Raw genomic sequence first — 20,798 nt, 5'->3', positions numbered from 1 at the left:
TAGAATCAACTCTCGGCAGCTAGGGCGGCCATGAAGCACATGGGTACGGGCACCGTCGTCATCCCTACCACCTTTGCCGTCACTTCCCCTACCTCTTCATATTTAAAATCATTCTTGAGGCAGATTGAAGACTTGAGTGCCAGCTTAAGTGAAAAATTAAAGAAAACGTACTAAGTAATTGCAACACAAACGCTGACTTAATCAGCTTTAACGCGAAAAGATGCCGACCAAAGAAAAGAAGAAGCGGGCCGCTAAGGTGGAGAAAAGAAGAGCTGCTCAGGAAACAGCAAGCGTGTCAACTTCTGAGCAAACGAATGCTAAACATACAGAGAAAGAGGATGAAACTAGGAATGCTCAAGTCAAGTGCCGTTACTGGTGTAAATAAATATATTGCACCTTGCACATAGATATAAATAAGACTGCATAGTATACCAGCATTATCTTTTTTATTATCCCAAAATTTAAGAGATTTTTACAGACAAAATTGTTTACAATTCAGTTGGGAAGCAAAATAATTAAAGTAGACAACATTTTCAGAAGAAAGTTAACATCCATCCATCTGATCACCTTTAAAACTTGCTTTGTCCAAATCGGGGTTACAAGCAAGAAAGTCACACATCATTATTCCTAATACATCTAACTTACACTTAAAAGTCTCGACCAGTTAGAAAGTGCTATGTAGTGTAGTGTTTCATTCTCCAATGACTTGCTTTGCCTTTACAAAAAAAATCAATGTATGTATTTGGCTCCTATGATAAGTGAATACATTGTGGGTACAAGAGGATAAAATTTATTTACAAAAAAACCCAGAAAGCACCTTTTTAAACAGAGCAGGCTGCTGCCGTTGAGTAAACTGCCCTGACAGGGTTGTTGAGGTGGACACTGTGCCATCTCTGCATTAGATTACTGGATCAGTCAGTTAAAAGCTCGACCAGATACAGAAATAAGGAACCTAAACAAGTAGAGAGATTGAGGGGCCTCATGAGTGTAAACTCGCCTGTATTCCTCTCTGTAAGAAACTGGAGTTGTTATAAAAGGAGGTCAAGTCTGTAGGTTTGTATTGTTTTTGACAGCTAAATAATGATGGCAGTAATTTGGCACATCATTGACGAAAAAGACAATTCAGTTTTTATTTTAATATGTATGACATGAAAGTGTTTGTGGTGTAATGGTTAGTGACACTGCTTCATATCTCCAGGGCCCAAGTTCAAATCCTGGCCAGAGGAAGAGCCTGTACCTTCTCCCCATATCTAAAAAGGCTTTTTCAAGATGTTCTAGTTTTCTTTCACATCAGAGAGTTTATATAACTGTTGGGTGTCCTAGTCTAGATAGCGAGGGCATGTACGTACAGTATGTACTCCCCTCAGTGGACTGATGTCCTGTGCAGGGTTTTTTGTTTCTGTATTTTGCTAAGTGCTACGGTGTCAGGCTCAGGCATCCTAATGTAACGTAAGTGTACACTGACAGTTAAAAACTTGACTCTTTAATTGAGTTTGCTTGACTTGTCACTCACAGTTTCTTTTGTATTTTCAGGAATTTAACCCCATGTCAGCTACTGAGATGCAGATTACCAAAATACAACACATATGGTAGTTTTGAGAGTTTACTTGTGGTGGGTATACTCCCAGAGCTGCTTGTGCCACAAACATGCATCTTAATATGTCACTCAAAGGATTCCACAAGACTGGCAAACCACTGCCAATGCTGGAGAAACTTTATACACAAGTATTTGTCAACACATAATGAAGCCATTCAAAAGGTGGATATAAATTCTGTTAAGACCCTCATAAACGGAGGGCTGTGAGAGACATACACTTACACATCATTTTGAGGGTGGGGAGTTTGTATACCCTGAAACTTAATTATTAGTTGCCCCGGTGTCTACACAAGTAAAACCTTACCATCTAAATGCATAGTGTCGTTCCTGTTATTATCTGTTAGATAATGGGGATAACTGCTGTGGGCTGGCACCCTGCCTGGGGTTTGTTTCCTGCCTTGCGCCCTGTGTTGGCTGGGATTGGCTCCAGCAGACCCCCGTGACCCTGTAGTTAGGATAACGGGGATAATGTAAGATATTGTATTTTAGGCATGTCTGTTATATAGCAAGGAACTAAATACTTTTCCTAAACATGAGCAAAACAAAGAGAACTGCAAAAAGTTCCCATGTTTGGTCTTACTTTTAATTTTTGGTCTTAACAGACTGTAAAAATAAAGAAGCTTTCCACATGAGGTGATCTGAAATTTAGACTCATCTATCCACCCCTGGGGCGGCACGGTGGCGCAGTGGTAGCGCTGCTGCCTCGCAGTTAGGAGACCTGGGTTCGCTTCCCGGGTCCACCCTGCGTGGAGTTTGCATGTTCTTCCCGTGTCTGCGTGGGTTTCCTCCGGGTGCTCCGGTTTCCTCCAGTCCAAAGACATGCAGGTTAGGTGGATTGGTGATTCTAAATTGGCCCTAGTGTGTGCTTGGTGTGTGGGTGTGTTTGTGTGTGTCCTGCGGTGGGTTGGCACCCTGCCCAGGATTGGTTCCCTGTGTTGGCTGGGATTGGCTCCAGCAGACCCCCGTGACCCTGTGTTCGGATTCAGCGGCTTGGATAATGGATGGATGGATATCCACCCCTTTTTTTTAACCCACTTATTCCAGTTTTTGGTTTGGAGGTGCTGAGGCTTTTTCCAGCAGCAGTTGGCACCACCAGACTTGCCCATCTTTAGGATGTGAGAGCAAAGTCAGATTATACAGAGAAACAAAACCAAACACAGCCACACAGAGTATGCAAACTGAGATGGGAATCAAACCCCAGGCCTCTGAAGCAGTAACCACTGTGTGCTCTCAAATCCTCATCCCCACTGACATTTTTTAAAATGTGAATGTAATTATATTTTTGTTGTTCTGAATGACTTCTTGTGGTTTGTGTAATTTTGATTAAAATGGTAAGGAAAATTCTGTTCATAGCACCAGTCTTAAAGCTAAGCCTTGTTAAAAAAAAAACATTTTGAAATTGAATTTTTTACAGCAAAATAAATTTATCTTTATTACATTTTAGACTAGTTCTGTATAGGTCTTTGTAGTTAATACTCCAAAATCTTAAATCTTGCACCAGTGCTACTGTATGATCTGTACTTGCCAAAATAAAAAAATCAAAATCAGTAAAGTTATGAACAGACCGTTGGAAAACAGATCTACTTAAGTAACCTTAAACCTAGAAGATGTTGCTTAGTTGTGTATACAAATAATGCACATAACTAAAAGGTGTCTGTAATTAAAATATACTTTAGCTAAAAGTCTAAGATTTAATCAAAAACAATACTGGCTTGTGCATATTTAAGATGTCTTGCAGCATTGATCCATGCTACAATATGAGGAAAAATAGCACAATATTAAGAAAGGTGCAATATTTTATGGAATTAGAATGAATTTCAAATAATACTGTAAACTTGTCAAGAGTTGGCTTATCTAGCAATTTTGCTGTGGTTTTGTGTTTGTAATAGAAATGCAGCAATAAAATATGGAAGCTGTTTGAGTTTAGTCTTATTAATTTGCTAGTTCTGACTTGCATATTGATAAAGCTAATCTCCCAAACATCCTTATTCAAGTAAAATAAATATATTAATAAAAACATCATTGTTAACATTTTGATAAGTACTTACAGAACTTTGAGTTTTTTTTTTTTTTTGGTATACAAATAGTTTAACAACAAAGACCTTGAATTTGTCATAAATACAGGATATTAACTTCCCCTCTCATTTCTGCAAATAGTAACTTGTCAATGTAAAAGCAACAACCTTAAAATGCAAGTGCTACTTAATAAGATACAGGAATGAGAAAAAGTAAGTACACCTCGTGGAATTGTTGACTTTTTCAAGATTTTTGAGTAGATCTTCATGCAAACCGTACCAGTCCTCCATATAAAGGTGATATACTTGAACAAATGACACATACAATTGACATGGTGTACTCATTCTCATAAGCTAAATTAGCAGAAATGCTGATTTGTCATGTGGAAAGACTAAGTACACCCCTACATTTATCACCGCTTCAAATCTATAAAATTAGAATCAAGTGTTCCAAATTGGGTGCCAATATTTAGAACCTTCTTAGGGAGTATGCAGGTGGTACTGGTCCAAATTAGAGACTCTGGTGTTCTCTTTTGTTACTGATGTGTGTGGTGTCATCATGCTATTTTAGAAGAGCTCTTCAAGGCCCTCAGAAAGAAGGTTGGGGATGCTTGTAAGTCTGGCAAGGGAATTAAAGATTGCTGAATTATTAAAAAACAATGATTCCACTGTAAAGAAAATCATTTACCAGTGATGTAGATTTCAAGTGACTGCTAATTTGTCCAGGACTGGTTAACCCAGCAAATCCAACCTAATAGCTGACCTTTTGATACTAAAAAGTCTTCAAGAACCCTAAAATGTCACTGGGGAAACTGCAGGTAACTCTTGCAAAAGTTGGTGCAGGCATCTGCAGTCAGAAAGAGATTGCACAAATTTGACATGCAAGTGAGATGCACCAGGAAAAAGCCTTTGCTGTCCAAAAAGAACATTAGCACAACATTGCAGTTTGACATTGCCTTTGTGTTTAAAGACGGGGTCACCTGGAACATTGGGCTCTAGACAAATAAATCTAAGAAAGAGTTGTTTGGTCACAGTAACAGTAGAAATGTTTGTCACAAACTAAAAACAGCATTTCATGAGAAGAACCTTATACCAACTCGGAAATGGTGGAAATGTTATCATTTGGGGTTGCTTTGTTGCCTCAAAGCCTGGACAGGTTGGAGTTATTCACTCAACTATGAATTCTGCATCACATCAAAGTGTGCTTGAGGAAAACATGAAAGTTAAGGGTGAACTGGAAATGGACCTATCAACATGATAATGAACTGAAGCACACTAGCAAATCCACTAAAGAATGGCTCAAAAGATGAAATGGAGGGTAATGGAATAGCTTAGTCAAAGGCCTGTTTGAATCCAACTGAAATGGTGTGGGGGGAACTGAAACAGGTAGTACACGCAAGAAAAGCGACAAACATCTTGGAACTGAAGGAATGTTGAATCGAGGAGCAGTCCAAAATTTCACCGAGGCAATGTCAGAGAGTGATGGGCAGTTATGCAAAATGCCTACAAAAAGTCATTTCTGTTAAAGGGGGCAAAACCAGCTTCTGAGACCAAGGGTGTACTTACGTTTTCCCCTGTAGACCATTACTTCGATTTAAATTTTTGCTGAATAAATAATGAGTCTTGTGTTTTTATTCAAGTGTATCACATGTATCTGTTGCCACTGTTTACCTGAAGAACAATTTCCAAGGGATGTATTTACTTCTTCACTTAACTGTATGTTTCTGTTTACCTGGTTATACATTTAGTTTGAAGGATAAACTCCTTACTGTTGTTAGCATCAGAATAACAGTAAAGTAAAAAATTATCAGGACATATTAACTCTTTTTACAGTATGTACAAAACGAGCACTTGTGAAAAGTACAAGGGCTTCCTTTGGCCATTTCGTCAACTTTGTTTCCATGAAAATCTCTGCACTCTTACTGAACTAGTCACATGTATTCTTAAACAGACTTCAATACAGTGACCATCGAGTCTTAGAAATGGACTAACACAGTGCCATTACCAGTACAGCAAAACTTTAAATAAATACAGGTCCTAGGTCATTTAACTCTGTTCACACATTTGTGATGGACCCCAGGAGGATCTTATTCTCACCACCATAGAACAGCATCTTGCACGAGTATATCAAGAGTCATACCCTGACCACAATGTAGGTTTTACCAAAAAAAAAATTAAAAGTTGACTGTACTTGTTTTTAAAATGTCATCCCTAAGTTATACTCTGTAGCCAAAAAATAATAAAAAGTACTCCCATAAAATATGAGTTAGATATAATTAATTGCCCTATGGAAATTTTAAATCCTGTGTTTATATAATAAAAATTTCTTCAGTCTCCATTTAAGATATTTTACTAAAATTTTCATGTATACTGTACCACTGTAATGATTCTTGTACAGAGTTAAAAGGGCAAAAAAAAAAACATCATTAGGAAAAAAAATATAGAATCTTAAGATGGAGACAAAAATAATTGCTGTGTAAAAATATTTTCTTCCTTAAAATATAATAAAACAGGTAATTCCAAAATTAATATCTTAAAATGTAAAAATGGTCATACTTATCAATTTAACAATATCATAGAGCCCATTTACCATGACACATAAATAACAATGTTTTTCATTTCATTCTACTGTGAATTTGGCTGTCTCCATGGGAACTCGCCGAAAAAAGAAACTGGATCCACGGAATAAATGACCCTGCAAGAGTTAAAAATAAGATGATGAGTTTAAAATGCTAAGGCATCTGCATTATTAAGAAATTTTCAATCATAGTACTCAGCAAACAAAAGGGAAGTGACTTGTTCACTGAGTCTCCTCGGCAGAACACTACTCGTTCAGAATCATATGTGGATTTCTCCATCAATGTGTTTACGTGTGCTTTAATAACCTGGTTATTTACAGAAACCCGGTTTCTATCGTGCCATGAAAATTCTAATTCCAGTTACAGGAAACTGGTTAACAGACAAACATTTCTCTACAACTAATCTGGTTAGTCTATGCATGTCCACTATACTCTGTTCGCCTGCTTTCAGCAGGTAAGGGTAGAAATGTCAACAAGATCAATTTCCTGAAGCAAATAATTGAGTAGTCACATTAATCTTTCTTCTGGTTGAAATAATCTGTCAATACTCCAGCATTGTAATGTTGAAGAGCAAAATTTACAATGCTAAGCTCAGCAGTACAATTTCACAAGCAGTGGGGGTAACGCGTTAAAAGTTATGTATATTATATAGTTTGATTACTGTTTAAAGTAACAATTAACCCAATGCAATACTTATTTTATTAAAGTTAAATACCTTCATTATTATTATCCCAGCAGCACTGAGTGTATGTCAAGAAGCACACATCAGTTCACTGCACCTTTACACACCTCAATCACACAGCCAAGCAAAAAGAGTGTGCTGCATGCAATCTGGTAAAAGATGCATATTAATAAAGTGTCAGTTTAATTTTCATTCAACCATTTGCTAACGATATGTTGAAACAGTGTGACAGGTTGAAGCAGTGGCCAGTGTACATTCTGTAAATATTTGTTAGCTCAGGTTGGAGATGTAAAAAGGGAACAGATGTTATTTACTTCTTAGCACACGAAGGGCTAAATGTATTTATAAAACACAAGAATGTATTATGTTTGGCTGTGTTACAGGTCATTTTCTTCAAGGTTCATACAGTGGTGTGAAAAACTATTTGCCCCCTTCCTGATTTCTTATTCTTTTGCATGTTTGTCACACAAAATGTTTCTGATCATCAAACACATTTAAACATTAGTCAAATATAACACAAGTAAACACAAAATGCGGTTTGTAAATGGTGGTTTTTATTATTTAGGGAGAAAAAACAATCCAAACCTACATGGCCCTGTGTGAAAAAGTAATTGCCCCCTGAACCTAATAACTGGTTGGGCCTCCCTTAGCAGCAATAACTGCAATCAAGCGTTTGCGATAGCTTGCAATGAGTCTTTTACAGTGCTCTGGAGGAATTTTGGCCCACTCATCTTTGCAAAATTGTTGTAATTCAGCTTTATTTGAGGGTTTTCTAGCATGAACTGCCTTTTTAAGGTCATGCCATAGCATCTCAATTGGATTCAGGTCAGGACTTTGACTAGGCCACTCCAAAATCTTCATTTTGTTTTTCTTCAGCTATTCAGAGGTGGATTTGCTGGTGTGTTTTGGGTCATTGTCCTGTTGCAGCACCCAAGATCGCTTCAGCTTGAGTTGACGAACAGATGGCCGGACATTCTCCTTCAGGATTTTTTGGTAGACAGTAGAATTCATGGTTCCATCTATCACAGCAAGCCTTCCAGGTCCTGAAGCAGCAAAACAACCCCAGACCACCACACTACCACCACCATATTTTACTGTTAGTATGATGTTCTTTTTCTGAAATGCTGTGTTCCTTTTACGCCAGATGTAACGGGACATTTGCCTTCCAAAAAGTTCAACTTTTGTCTCATCAGTCCACAAGGTATTTTCCCAAAAGTCTTGGCAATCATTGATATGTTTCTTAGCAAAATTGAGACGAGCCCTAATGTTCTTTTTGCTTAACAGTGGTTTGCGTCTTGGAAATCTGCCATGCAGGCCGTTTTTGCCCAGTCTCTTTCTTATGGTGGAGTCGTGAACACTGACCTTAATTGAGGCAAGTGAGGCCTGCAGTTCTTTAGACGTTGTCCTGGGGTCTTTTGTGACCTCTCGGATGAGTCGTCTCTGCGCTCTTGGGGTAATTTTGGGCGGCCGGCCACTCCTGGGAAGGTTCACCACTGTTCCATGTTTTTGCCATTTGTGGATAATGGCTCTCACTGTGGTTCGCTGGAGTCCCAAAGCTTTAGAAATGGCTTTATAACCTTTACCAGACTGATAGATCTCAATTACTTCTGTTCTCATTTGTTCCTGAATTTCTTTGGATCTTGGCATGATGTCTAGCTTTTGAGGTGCTTTTGGTCTACTTCTCTGTGTCAGGCAGCTCCTATTTAAGTGACTTCTTGATTGAAACAGGTGTGGCAGTAATCAGGCCTGGGGGTGGCTACGGAAATTGAACTCAGGTGTGATACACCACAGTTAGGTTATTTTTTAACAAGGGGGCAATTACTTTTTCACACAGGGCCATGTAGGTTTGGATTTTTTTTCTCCCTAAATAATAAAAACCATCATTTAAAAACTGTATTTTGTGTTTACTTGTGTTATATTTGACTAATGCTTAAATGTGTTTGATGATCAGAAACATTTTGTGTGACAAACATGCAAAAGAATAAGAAATCAGGAAGGGGGCAAATAGTTTTTCACACCACTGTATATGAGCTTAAGATTTAATAACAAATACTGCCGAGTAAAATGTGCAGTTTTTCACACAAAAGAAGAAAAAGTAATGCACTGTTCATGAAGTAATGTAACTAAGTTACTTTGCCGACACTACTTGGGAGACACAGAGTCATGTTGGCTGATGGGGACGTTTAACTGTTTTTGTGCAGTTTAATGATGTTGGTGCACATTTTCCCAAGGAAGAACTCCATAGGTGGACTTGCGAATGTAAACATGGGTTTTTATGAAACCAGGTTTCTGCCTTATTCATCTTATCCTGATGTTGTGTGTGCGCATGTAAACACACTCAAGGTTGGGTTGAGCAGTCCTTACTATATTCTAAATACACTGTGGTGACATAAGAAGCTGAGGAAAGGGCTGGCAACATATCTTACTTATTTTATTGCTGGCCTTGTTTTAAACTGTACTGACATTCATACTTCTTCCAAAATGGTGCCAAAGTGATGCTGAGGCACATTTACAGTACTTTATTAGAAGCCCTTCATTAAGTTACAATAATTGCATGTCTTAATGTTGTTTCTATGCTTATTGTAAACTGAGCTATTACACTAAAACAGGTTTCTGTACCTTTTGTCAGATACTAGCCTCGAACAAGTGAGCAATGCATACTAATGCCAATTTCACATTGTATGATTGCAGTTGTTGGTCTCATTTCCCGAGCATATCATATTACACAACAAGGAATGCCTAATGACTTTCCCGCGCAGTTTCACATCTCCAAAGTATCTCAAGCTCAGCCCTTTTTCTGACAGGGAATAACAGGTGCCCATACAAAGGCTTTATGGGTATTGCGAATTCAGCCATAAAATCTCTGCCTGTTACTTTCTTTTATTCCATTCTGTTGTGGTACATAAAGCATGCAACATCAAACAGACAAGTCTCTTGACTGTTTGTCAGGTCCAAATCAACCACTTTCCTTATTCTTCATGCTCGTTGGTATTCAGCTTTCACGTGCACACAAACCCATCCCTACAACTTAACACAAAAATCATTTTGTCAGGGCAAATTGTAAATTAGTTAACACAAATCAAACCCATTTGATTGTCAGGGCAAAACGAAGACTAGTTGAACCGAGTTGCTGGGTATGTCTTACTTCATAACTGCTCATCGAGTAAGCATGCCACAAGTGCCTCCAACTCACTAAGATTATGTAAACAAAACCTGCAAATGAAAAATGATTCAGAAGTTGTGTAATGTGGCATGGCCTTCAAATGAGCTGCTGCTTAGATTTGCTCTGAAGACCACTTCTGGTTGTCTGGTGTACAGGATCACAGGAAACCTTCTAGTATCACTGTGTCGGGTGATATATAAACAGTATTCTCTCCTGTGTTGGATACCAGCAGGTAAGAAAGGTTTGCAAAGTCATACAGGATGACTAAGTTTGTGCTTGGATCTGTACCTATATTGAAAATCGTTTTTAATTAATAACACCATGGATTACAATTTGATATATGAGGTAACTGTTATGTCACACATACCTTGTTTGCTGTAATGTACCACATATAACTTTGCTTATGTAGGTGCAAGTCCTCTGGTCATTAGATTAAAAGTCAGTATTAACCTGAGGCTCCACTTGAGTGAGTATGTATGTAAATATAATTTTAATCCTCACTAATCATGGTGCCGGACAGTGGTGATATGTTCCATGTTGATTAAGACATGCAAGTGAGAATTTCACTTTATTTTGTATACATGACTAATAATGAATATATAAAATCTATTCTCTTAGTTATTACTACATGTATACGTACTGTACTGGTAACATTTAAAAAGATGAAAACATTTTCAGCCTCAGTGAAATTTTTATGAGTATACCAGAGAATGCATTTCTAGCCCTGGGGCAGTTTTCTTTGGCTTAATTTCAGGTTTATCTAATACAAATAATGACAACTTGGTTTTAATACCTTGGCACTAAGATGCCGCCAGCAATGTATCCAGGATTTGAAGACTGGGAAATTAGGAGGATTTCCAGCTATCAACCTGTGAAAAACATAAAGGCAAAAACAATAGCTGGGTAAACTGACATTCCAAGTGTACAGTGTAACTACTCAAATTACTAAAGCAACCTTCTCCAGGCAGTGCCAACGTAAGGACAGTAAAGCAATCTACACTGCAGAGCGGCTTACAGTCACTGGCAAAATTTCTAGTGAAGTTTAAACAATTAATGTAGTAAAACTAATTTTTTATGTGGAGCTGAAACAGTATGTAGATGGACACAGAAGATTATTGTACAGTACTTTACTGTTAATGATGTATTCTTTTTGCAATTCTGTACTGTACATAGCTGTGTATGATGTATAAAGTTTCCTTACCTGAGTATCTATCAGTGAAATATTTTTTGATTTTGATGTACTGTGTTGTAATGTTGTTTGTTCTGATAAGTATCTTTCAAATTACAACTGGATAATGATCATATCATATAAATAACACTTTATAAAACCCATAAAATTGTTTGACACATTTAGGAATTTCGATAAAAAACAAATTGTCTTTTTGTTCTTCAGTTCCTAGGCAGTTCACATACCTTATATTAGACAAGGCAATGATACTTACCCACAGTTATTAATGGCCATCAGGTCTGTTACCACCAGAAAGGGGTATGTGAGTAGGCTGACAGCCATCTGAAAGGAAAGGCCAAGTAGTGAGTTCACACATATAATAAAAATTAAACAAGTGCATTAGTTGCACATGCATTTTGTCGTTTTGTGCACCTTCTATACTTTGTGGCTTCAAGTGTACATGTCTACTAATCTACTCCTACTGATTGTATTCTATTAGCGTCATCTAGCATCTTTTGCACTTTATGGAGGACTTTTACACCTTTCATTTGAATATGCACTTTTGAAGAATGAACCACCCTTCTGAATCTTTCTGCTATAATTGTTCACCTTGATTCTAAAGTTCAATAACTCCTTGACCTCATCTCAGCTTTCCCCTTAGCTACCAGCATAAATATATTTTAGATTAGAATGTATACAGGTGCTGGTCATAAAATTAGAATATCATGACAAAGTTGATTTATTTCAGTAATTCCACTCAAAAACTGAAACTTGTATATTAGACTCATTCATTACACACAGACTGATGTATTTCAAATGTTTATTTCTTTTAATTTTGATGATTATAACTGACAACTAATGAAAGTCCCAAATTCAGTATCTCGGAAAATTAGAATATTGTGAAAAGGTTCAATATTGAAGACACCTGGTGCCACACTCTAATCAGCTAATTAACTCAAAACACCTGCAAAAGCCTTTAAATGGTCTCTCAGTCTAGTTCTGTAGGCTACACAATCATGGGGAAGACTGCTGACTTGACAGTTGTCCAAAAGACGACCATTGACACCTTGCACAAGGAGGGCAAGACACAAAAGGTCATTGCTAAAGAGGCTGGCTGTTCACAGAGCTCTGTGTCCAAGCACATTAATAGAGAGGTGAAGGGAAGGACAAGATGTGGTAGAAAAAAGTGTACAAGCAATAGGGATAACCGCACCCTGGAGAGGATTGTGAAACAAAACCCATTCAAAAATGTGGGGGAGATTCACAAAGAGTGGACTGCAGCTGGAGTCAGTGCTTCAAGAACCACCACGCACAGACGTATGCAAGACATGGGTTTCAGTTGTCGCATTCCTTGTGTCAAGCTACTCTTGAACAACAGACAGCATCAGAAGTGTCTCGCCTTTGGACTGCTGCTGAGTGGTCCAAAGTTATGTTCTCTGATGAAAGTAAATTTTGCATTTCCTTTGGAAATCAAGGTCCCAGAGTCTGGAGGAAGAGAGGAGAGGCACAGAATCCATGTTGCTTGAGGTCTAGTGTAAAGTTTCCACAGTCAGTGATGGTTTGGGGTGCCATGTCATCTGCTGGTGTTGGTCCATTGTGTTTTCTGAGGTCCAAGGTCAACGCAGCCGTCTACCAGGAAGTTTTAGAGCACTTCATGCTTCCTGCTGCTGACGAACATTATGGAGATGCAGATTTCATTTTCCAACAGGACCTGGTACCTGCACACAGTGCCAAAGCTACCAGTACCTGGTTTAAGGACCATGGTATCCCTGTTCTTGATTGGCCAGCAAACTCGCCTGACCTTAACCCCATAGAAAATCTATGGGGTATTGTGAAGAGGAAGATGCAATACGCCAGACCCAACAATTCAGAAGAGCTGAACAGCCACAGACTGATCGACTCCATGCCACGCCGCATTGCTGCAGTAATCCAGGCCAAAGGCGCCCCAACTAAATATTGAGTGCTGTACATGCTCATACTTTTCATGTTCATACCTTTCAGTTGGCCAACATTTCTAAAAATCCTTTTTTTGCATTGGTCTTAATTGATATTCTAATTTTCCGAGATACTGAATTTGGGACTTTCATTAGTTGTCAGTTATAATCATCAACAATTAAAGAAATAAACATTTGAAATACATCAGTCTGTGTGTAATGAATGAATCTAATATACAAGTTTCACTTTTTGAATGGAATTACTGAAATAAATCAATTTTGTCATGATATTCTAATTTTATGACCAGCACCTGTATATCATGCTGTGCAAATTATTAACCCTGTCATATTTGTATTATAACTTTGACTCCATCAGCTGAACTCAACTAATGACATTTTGTTCTCATACTGAATAGGCTAAGAACTCCATCCTGCCAACTGCCTATACTTTCTACAGCCATCAAATAGCCCCCCCCCCCCTTCTCACTGTGCTGCACCACTTTGTGGAACTTTGCCATTTGCTCCACTACATCCTGTAGTGCAGTTTTTTGCACAATTTGTTTAGTCCTTCCACTAATAGTGGTTAGTTCCTACCTTTGCATGACACTCTCATATTAACACCAAAAAGAAAAAAAAATCCTTCTTTTCCAACCTAACAAAATGTGTGTTTGACATGATATCGAGCATCATTGCTTTAATAACTTACCCCCATTACAAATCTTGTGTAGCTTCTCACTGCTGGTGCATGGGTGAACTGTAAAGATACAATAAATCAGCGTTTTCTTGTAATTTTCTATGCTAATCATATAGTATGTGGAGTTTGAACAAAAAAGGTAAATGTGGGAGATGCCAATAATAAAAGCAACACATGCAGAACTATCAGAGACACAGCTTGAATACAAAGGAACGATATGAATGAAACTTAATGAGGACACTGAAAAACATGAATTTTAACCATGGTTCGTATTCGAATAGCACACTTCACTTCTCCAGGGACAGCTAATTGAACTTACATTGTCATCCACAGCGTAAGTGTTAATTAAGTGGGCCAACAAATTGCAGCACCAAAGGAATATGACCTCTCCCATTAAGTGAGGCACAAGTCCCCTGCAAACAGAATGTGAGATAAACTTATATAACCATCAACCAAAAGATAAACAGTACAGCAATATAATATTTGAAGGTTAGAAGACTTAGTTCAACGAACTGCTATAAATTTACTTTATATTTCTTAAAAAGCATACTTAATACTGTGCGACATGCTGAAAACAGCATTCTTTAGTTTTCTGCATAACCCATATAAAGTATCTTTTTATTTACACTATCAAACAATACACATTCTGTTTTTCAAGTTTGAGCTGATAATACTGGACATCTTCTAAGTATGACCTATACATTAGTTTGAGTTTTTTCATTAGTAGAATGATGTTAATATTTTTTATATTTAAAATCTAATTTGGAACAAGCTGTATTTCTTGTGTTTTGTCCAAATGAACTCTATTTTAGGGGGTGGGTGGCTGGTGAATTGATAAGTAACATGGTTAAGTTTATTTAATTGAAGCATCAACTCACATTTAATTGTGTCAACCATAGAAATCAAAGAACTTTAAAAATACTGTGTGGAAAAAATGGCCAAAGGAAAATAAATGACCACATGGGTCCTCTACTGCCTGCGTCGTTGTGGTGGAGTGTGGTCTTTTATCTTAGTTTATCTAAGCTTTATTTGTAATAGTGCACAGTACTGCAAGCAGAAGTGCATTATATATATAAAATAGAAATGAGTCATTCACACATAATTTCAAAAGTAACATTAATCTTTTAAAACTTACACAAAAAAACCCATAAGTCCCTCTTCTTTGTAGATTCTCACAATAGAGCCAAACAAGCCACTAATAGAAAAGATAAACCATGAGATAATAAATTCACACCATGTAAATTAAAAACACACAAAACAGGATATATTACACATGCTAAAGCAAAACATTAAGGCTTATTATCCTTTTATGTATGCAAGAGAAATATTAAAGACTATATATTTAGCCAATTTAAAAACAATGATGTCACCTGTATTATGTAAGGAACCACACATCTTTATTTAAATCTGATTTCATAAAACAAGGTAAAAATATACACCACAAATGCATATTAAATATGTAACTGATTGATGCACAAATCAGCTTATCCTCCCCAAGTCCCACTATTTAGTTACATGGATCAGAAAGTTAAACAACAATGTTGCTTACAAGTATTTCCTGAAGTAAGAGAGGCTGGCATCAATAAGTGCAAGTAAAAGACGTGTTTGGTTTTTTTAGCCTACTCTTACCTGTATTTCACCTCTCTCCCAACAAACTGGGCCATGCAACGTACAGAAATCACTGAAACAAAATTAAAGATTGTTAAACCAACACGTCTTAATAACAGACCTGATAAGACGTGAGGTATAAAAACACAAAAATCAGTATTTAAACAGACAAGTTAAAAGTGGACAGGACATTTGTAATACCTATAAAAGTAAGTTGACTTTAGGCCACATACCATGGAATGGATGAATCAGAACCCAGGAAACACACTGAACCACCATCTCATGGGAGGTCTGTAGGAAAACAGAGGTTTGCTTTTTTTTCTCTGTCATCTCAATGTTAAGGACAATTGAACAAAAGTATCCCACATATAATATATAACCTTTACAAAGCTCAATGGCTTTTCAAAATTGTCCTTGTTGACAATGATTGTAGGTTTCTACTATTAAAGTTATTATGCAATGTCAATTCAACTAAATTTAGTGAGTCGCATATACATATGAAAAAGTTTGGGAACCCGTCTGAGCCTGCATAATAATTTACTCTACTTTCAACAAAAAAAGATAACAGTGGTATGTCCTTCATTTCATAGGAACATCTGAGTACTGCGGTGTTTTCCGAAAAAGATTTTTAGTGAAGAAGTATTTAGTTGTATGAAATTAAATCAAATGTGAAAAACTGGCTGTGCAAAAATGTGGGTCCCCTTGTAATTTTGCTGACTTGAATGCATGTAACTGCTCAATGCTGATTACTTGCAACACCAAATTGGTTGGATTAGCCTGCTAAGCCTTGAACTTCATAGACAGGAGCGTCTAATCATGAGAAAAGGTATTTAAGGTGGTCAATTCCAAGTTGTGCTTCCCTTTGACTCTCCTCTGAAGAGTGACAGCATGGGGTCCTCAAAGCAACTCTCAAAAGATCTGAAAACAAAGATTGTTCAGTATGATGATTTAGGGGAAGGCCACAAAAAGCTATCTCAGAGGTCTAAACTGTCAGTTTCAACTGTAAGGAATGTAATCAGGAAATGGTAGGCCACAGGCACAGTTGCTGTTAAACCCAGGTCTGGCAGGCCAAGAAAAATACAGGAGCGGCATATGCACAGGATTGTGAGAATGGGTACAGACAACCCACAGATCATCTCCAAAGACCTGCAAGAACATCTTGCTGCAGATGGTGTACCTGTACATCATTCTACAATTCACGCCACAAACAGAGTCGCTTGTTGTATGCAAATGCTCATTTAGACAAGCCAGATTCATTTTGGAACAAAGTGCTTTGGACTGATGAGACAAAAATTGAGTTATTTGGTCATAACAAAAAGTGCTCTGCATGGCGGAAGAAGAACACCGCATTCCAAGAAAATCACCTGCTACCTACTGTCAAATTTGGTGGAGGTTCCATCATGCTGTGGGGCTGTGTGGCTAGTTCAGGGACTGGGGCCCTTGTTAAAGTCGAGGGTCGGATGAATTCAACCCAATATCAACAAATTCTTCAGGATAATGTTCAAGCATCAGTCGCAAAGTTGAAGTTCCACCATTTGGAAGAATGATCAAAAATACCTCCATCCAGAATCCAGACACTCATCAAAGGCGATAGGAGGCGTCTAGAGGCTGTTATATTTGCAAAGGAAGGCTCAACTAAGTATTGATGTAATATCTCTGTTGGGGTGCCCACATATATGCACCTGTCTAATTTTGTTATGATGCATATTGCAAATTTTCTGTTAATCCAATAAACTTAATGTCACTTCTGAAATACTACTGTTTCCATAAGGCATGTCATATATTAAAAGGAAGTTGCTACTTTGAAAGCTCAGCCACTGATAAATAAAAATCCTAAGAATTAAGAGTGGTTCCAAACTTTTTCATATGTAGGAGGAGGTCAGCAAGCGCATCAAACATTTACAGCCATTTGTCATTAATTTGCAGCTCTCACCACATTCCCTACTAAAGCCAAAAGGCTTGACTTGCTCCATCTCTCCATCTGTTTCCCTCTATCCTATTAGTGACAAAGGGCTCACTGTAGTAAGCTTTCTGACCAAGCTATATTCACACCAACATTCTTTAATATCTGCACTTTACCTCAGTGACAACTTTGTTAAGAGTAGTTTTGATATCATCTTTATTGGACACATGTTCCATGTCACTCAGTGGAATGACCTGCAGAAGAGGAAAAAATAACAAGTCAGTCTAATTACACAGAATAAATAATACTTCCTAGTATGGAAAATAGAAAGTCATGTATTAGCATAAATCAGTGTTTCCCAAACACGTTCCTGGGGACCCCCTGTGGTTACATGTTTTTGTTCCACCCAGCTTTTGTTTTTAATTGGACTCCTGGGCTAATTAAGTAATGTGATATTTCCCAAGTTCTGTGTTTTGGGAACAATATAGAAATTAGAAAACTAAGTTTGGTAAAAAAAAAAAACAAAATATATTAAAATGTACCAAGCAGTTATATAGGAATAATGAATTTTTTTCTTTTTAACAATATTTTCATCTTGATTTTCATTCTGCTTTTCAAGGTGTTCTAATTGCTTAATTAATCCATTATTTACTAATCAGCGGGTCTAACGCTAAAGTTGCAGCCTTTGATTATTCAGTGTTGTTCGCCTGCGTGTCTGCTCTGCTCGTTTTTAATTGTCGTTAATAAGACACATTGAATGGGAAAACTGCACAGAGAAAGGGCAAAATATAATGAAATCAACAAAAGAGAGTTACGCATTTAAATCTATAGAAAAAGCAGAAATATTTCTAAATGTCTTATTAATGTAAAAATCATGCTGCTGTGCTTTTCTGAATGTAGAATAAGAGAAAAAAAAATACCAGCTAATTAAATGAGCTCAGTGCTATCAGGTGTTGTCACAGATTAGGAACCTGGTTGGAATAAAAACCTGCAGCCACAGGGGCTCTAGGACCGAGTTTGGGAAACACTGACATAAATAGACATAAAACTAATTAACAGCTTCTATAAGCATTAAACTTAGTGTGAATTAGATATCTAAAGCAAATAGTTAAATAAAGGCATTTGCCATATTTCTTTTTTAGTTGAGCTCAGAGCGAAACCACCAATATTGAGTAACTCAGAAAGACAGAGAAGGAAGACAATGAGGTACAGAAACTGCCCGAGGACAGAGAAGGGGGAACAGGGGGAACACCTGTTGTTTGAAGGCCAGTTAGGAAATAATGGAAGCAAGGAATGATACTGAATGACAATATACAGAAAATATTGGTGGCCAAGAAAGGGTCCGTGAGAAGCCAGCTGGAGTAGTGAGTCAGAATAGACAGCAAATGCATTGTTATGAGTGTGGTCAAGATGATAAGAAATGATTATATAAACTGTGATTTTTGGTTTGTTCGGGGCTCAGCTCTGTTTGGCCTAATTGGGCTGAGACTGTATTATTGTTTATTGCAATAAAACTAATTACTCTTTTTGCCTATCCTCCGACTCCTAGAGCCTTCATTCAAAGTGCATATTTTTCGCTTCAACACTAGCCTGGGTAAATGGGGAGATTCGGGCTAAGCTCAAGGCGCGGACCTCTGCCTTTGGCTCAGGGGACTCTGATGCATACAAAGCAGCCAGATATGACCTCTGGAGCTCCATCAAGAAGGCCAAACGGGACTACAGGGACAAAGTGGAGTCAAGCTACCACAGCTCTGACACCAAGCACCTGTGGAATGGACTGTGCTGCATCACTGACTATAAAAAGAAAAACATAGTCAGTGTTCAGCCCACTGCATTTCTTGCAGACGACCTCAACACTTTCTATGCTCATTTTGATGCAGCCAACAAAGAACAGGTGCTATATCCTCAAGGGGGCAGTGAGTCTGTCACTCTGATCCTTGAAACGTCTGACGTGAGAAGGTCCTTCAAAAAGGTCAATCCTCGCAAATCTCCGGGACCAGATGGCATCCCAGGCTGTGCCTTCTGGGTGTGTGCTGACCAGCTAGCAGGTGTGTTCACCAACATCTTCAATCTCTCCCTGAGGCAGTCAGTGGTCCCCACCTCCTTCAAGGCATCCACCATCATTCCTGTCCCAAAGAAACCGGTGGTCTCCTGTCTGAATGACTATCGCCCAGTTGCACTGACATCGGTCATTATGAAGTGCTTCGAGCAACTGGTCAAAGGTTACATCTGCTCCTCCCTCCCCGACACGCTGGATCCTCTCCAATTTGCTTACAGAGCAAACAGATCTACAGAGGATGCCATTGCGCTAACAATAAACATTGCCCCTCACCCACCTGGAAAGAGGAAATACATATGTAAGAATGCTGTTCATAGATTACAGCTCAGCATTCAACACCATCATCCCCTCAAAACTCATCTTGAAGCTTGACGACCTTGGGTTGGGGACGACCATCTGCAGATGGATTTTCTCTTTCCACACAAACAGGCCCCAGGTTGTGAGAGTCAGCAAACACACGTCCTCATCACTCATTTTAAACACAGGAGGGCCGTAGGGCTGTGTACTTAGCCCCCTCTTGTATTCCTTGTTCACCCACAACTGTGTTGCAAAACACGGCACAAACACCATCATCAAGTTTGCAGATAACACAGCCATCATTGGCCTTATCACTCACAACGATTGCACGGCATACATAGAGGAGGAGCTGGTAATTGGTGCCTGGATAACAACTTGTCTCTTAACGTCAGCAAAACCAAGGAGATGATCGTAGACTATCGGAAACAGCAAGGCGGAGAACACCAGGCCATCTACATCAGTGGCGTAGAAGTTGAAAGGGTTAACAGCTTCAAGTTCCTCGGAGTAAACATCACCGAGGATCTCTCGTGGACCCTTCATATAGACACTGTGATTAAGAAAGCTCGCCAGCAGCTCTACTTCCTGAGGAGGCTGAGGAAGTTTGGCATGAATGTCAACATCACCTCAAACTTTTACAGGAGTGTGGTCGAGAGTCTGCTGATGGGCTGCATTACCGTCTGGAAATCACTACAGAGAGTGGTGAAGGCAGCAGAGCACATCACGGGCAAGAATCTCCCTGCCATTGAAGACATTTACCTCCATCAGTGCTTGCGTAAGACAAGCAGCATCATAAAGGACCACAGCCATCCATCACACCAGCTGTTCTCCTTGTTACCGTCTGGCAGACGATACAGGAGTCTGGCTGCTCGGACTACAAGACTTAAGAACAGTTTTTACCACCAGGCTATTCGACTCCTCAACAGCAACACCTGAACACTTACATACACTTACATTACATCTACATTGCACTACTCACACACAAACTGTACCTGCACACACTCTGAATACTGACTGGAACATACATCTGCACTTTATGGAATATGCATCTGTACTTATAAAACATTATCTGTGCAATAACTGTCATTTGTACTTGCTGCTC

General features: G+C 38.5%; 1 protein-coding gene across 1 annotated transcript in view; it reads right to left on the bottom strand.

Moving 5' to 3' along the window:
* Positions 1-427: 427 nt before the first annotated feature.
* LOC114648169 (mitochondrial carrier homolog 1-like) overlaps positions 428-20,798 on the bottom strand; it is a 38,387-nt gene continuing 18,016 nt past the window's right edge. Inside the window, exons 4-12 of the mRNA XM_028797043.2 lie at positions 17,520-17,597; positions 15,674-15,731; positions 15,462-15,513; positions 14,968-15,027; positions 14,152-14,245; positions 13,845-13,892; positions 11,479-11,546; positions 10,830-10,905; positions 428-6,307 (exon numbers count right to left, since the gene is read on the bottom strand). Coding sequence (XP_028652876.1) covers positions 6,233-6,307; positions 10,830-10,905; positions 11,479-11,546; positions 13,845-13,892; positions 14,152-14,245; positions 14,968-15,027; positions 15,462-15,513; positions 15,674-15,731; positions 17,520-17,597 — 609 coding nt within the window. The 3' untranslated portion in view covers positions 428-6,232. The remainder of the gene's footprint in view (positions 6,308-10,829; positions 10,906-11,478; positions 11,547-13,844; positions 13,893-14,151; positions 14,246-14,967; positions 15,028-15,461; positions 15,514-15,673; positions 15,732-17,519; positions 17,598-20,798) is intronic.

The sequence above is a fragment of the Erpetoichthys calabaricus genome, chromosome 3, assembly GCF_900747795.2.
Source record: "Erpetoichthys calabaricus chromosome 3, fErpCal1.3, whole genome shotgun sequence".
NCBI lineage: Eukaryota > Metazoa > Chordata > Cladistia > Polypteriformes > Polypteridae > Erpetoichthys > Erpetoichthys calabaricus.
This window is presented reverse-complemented; position numbering and strand designations above follow the sequence as displayed.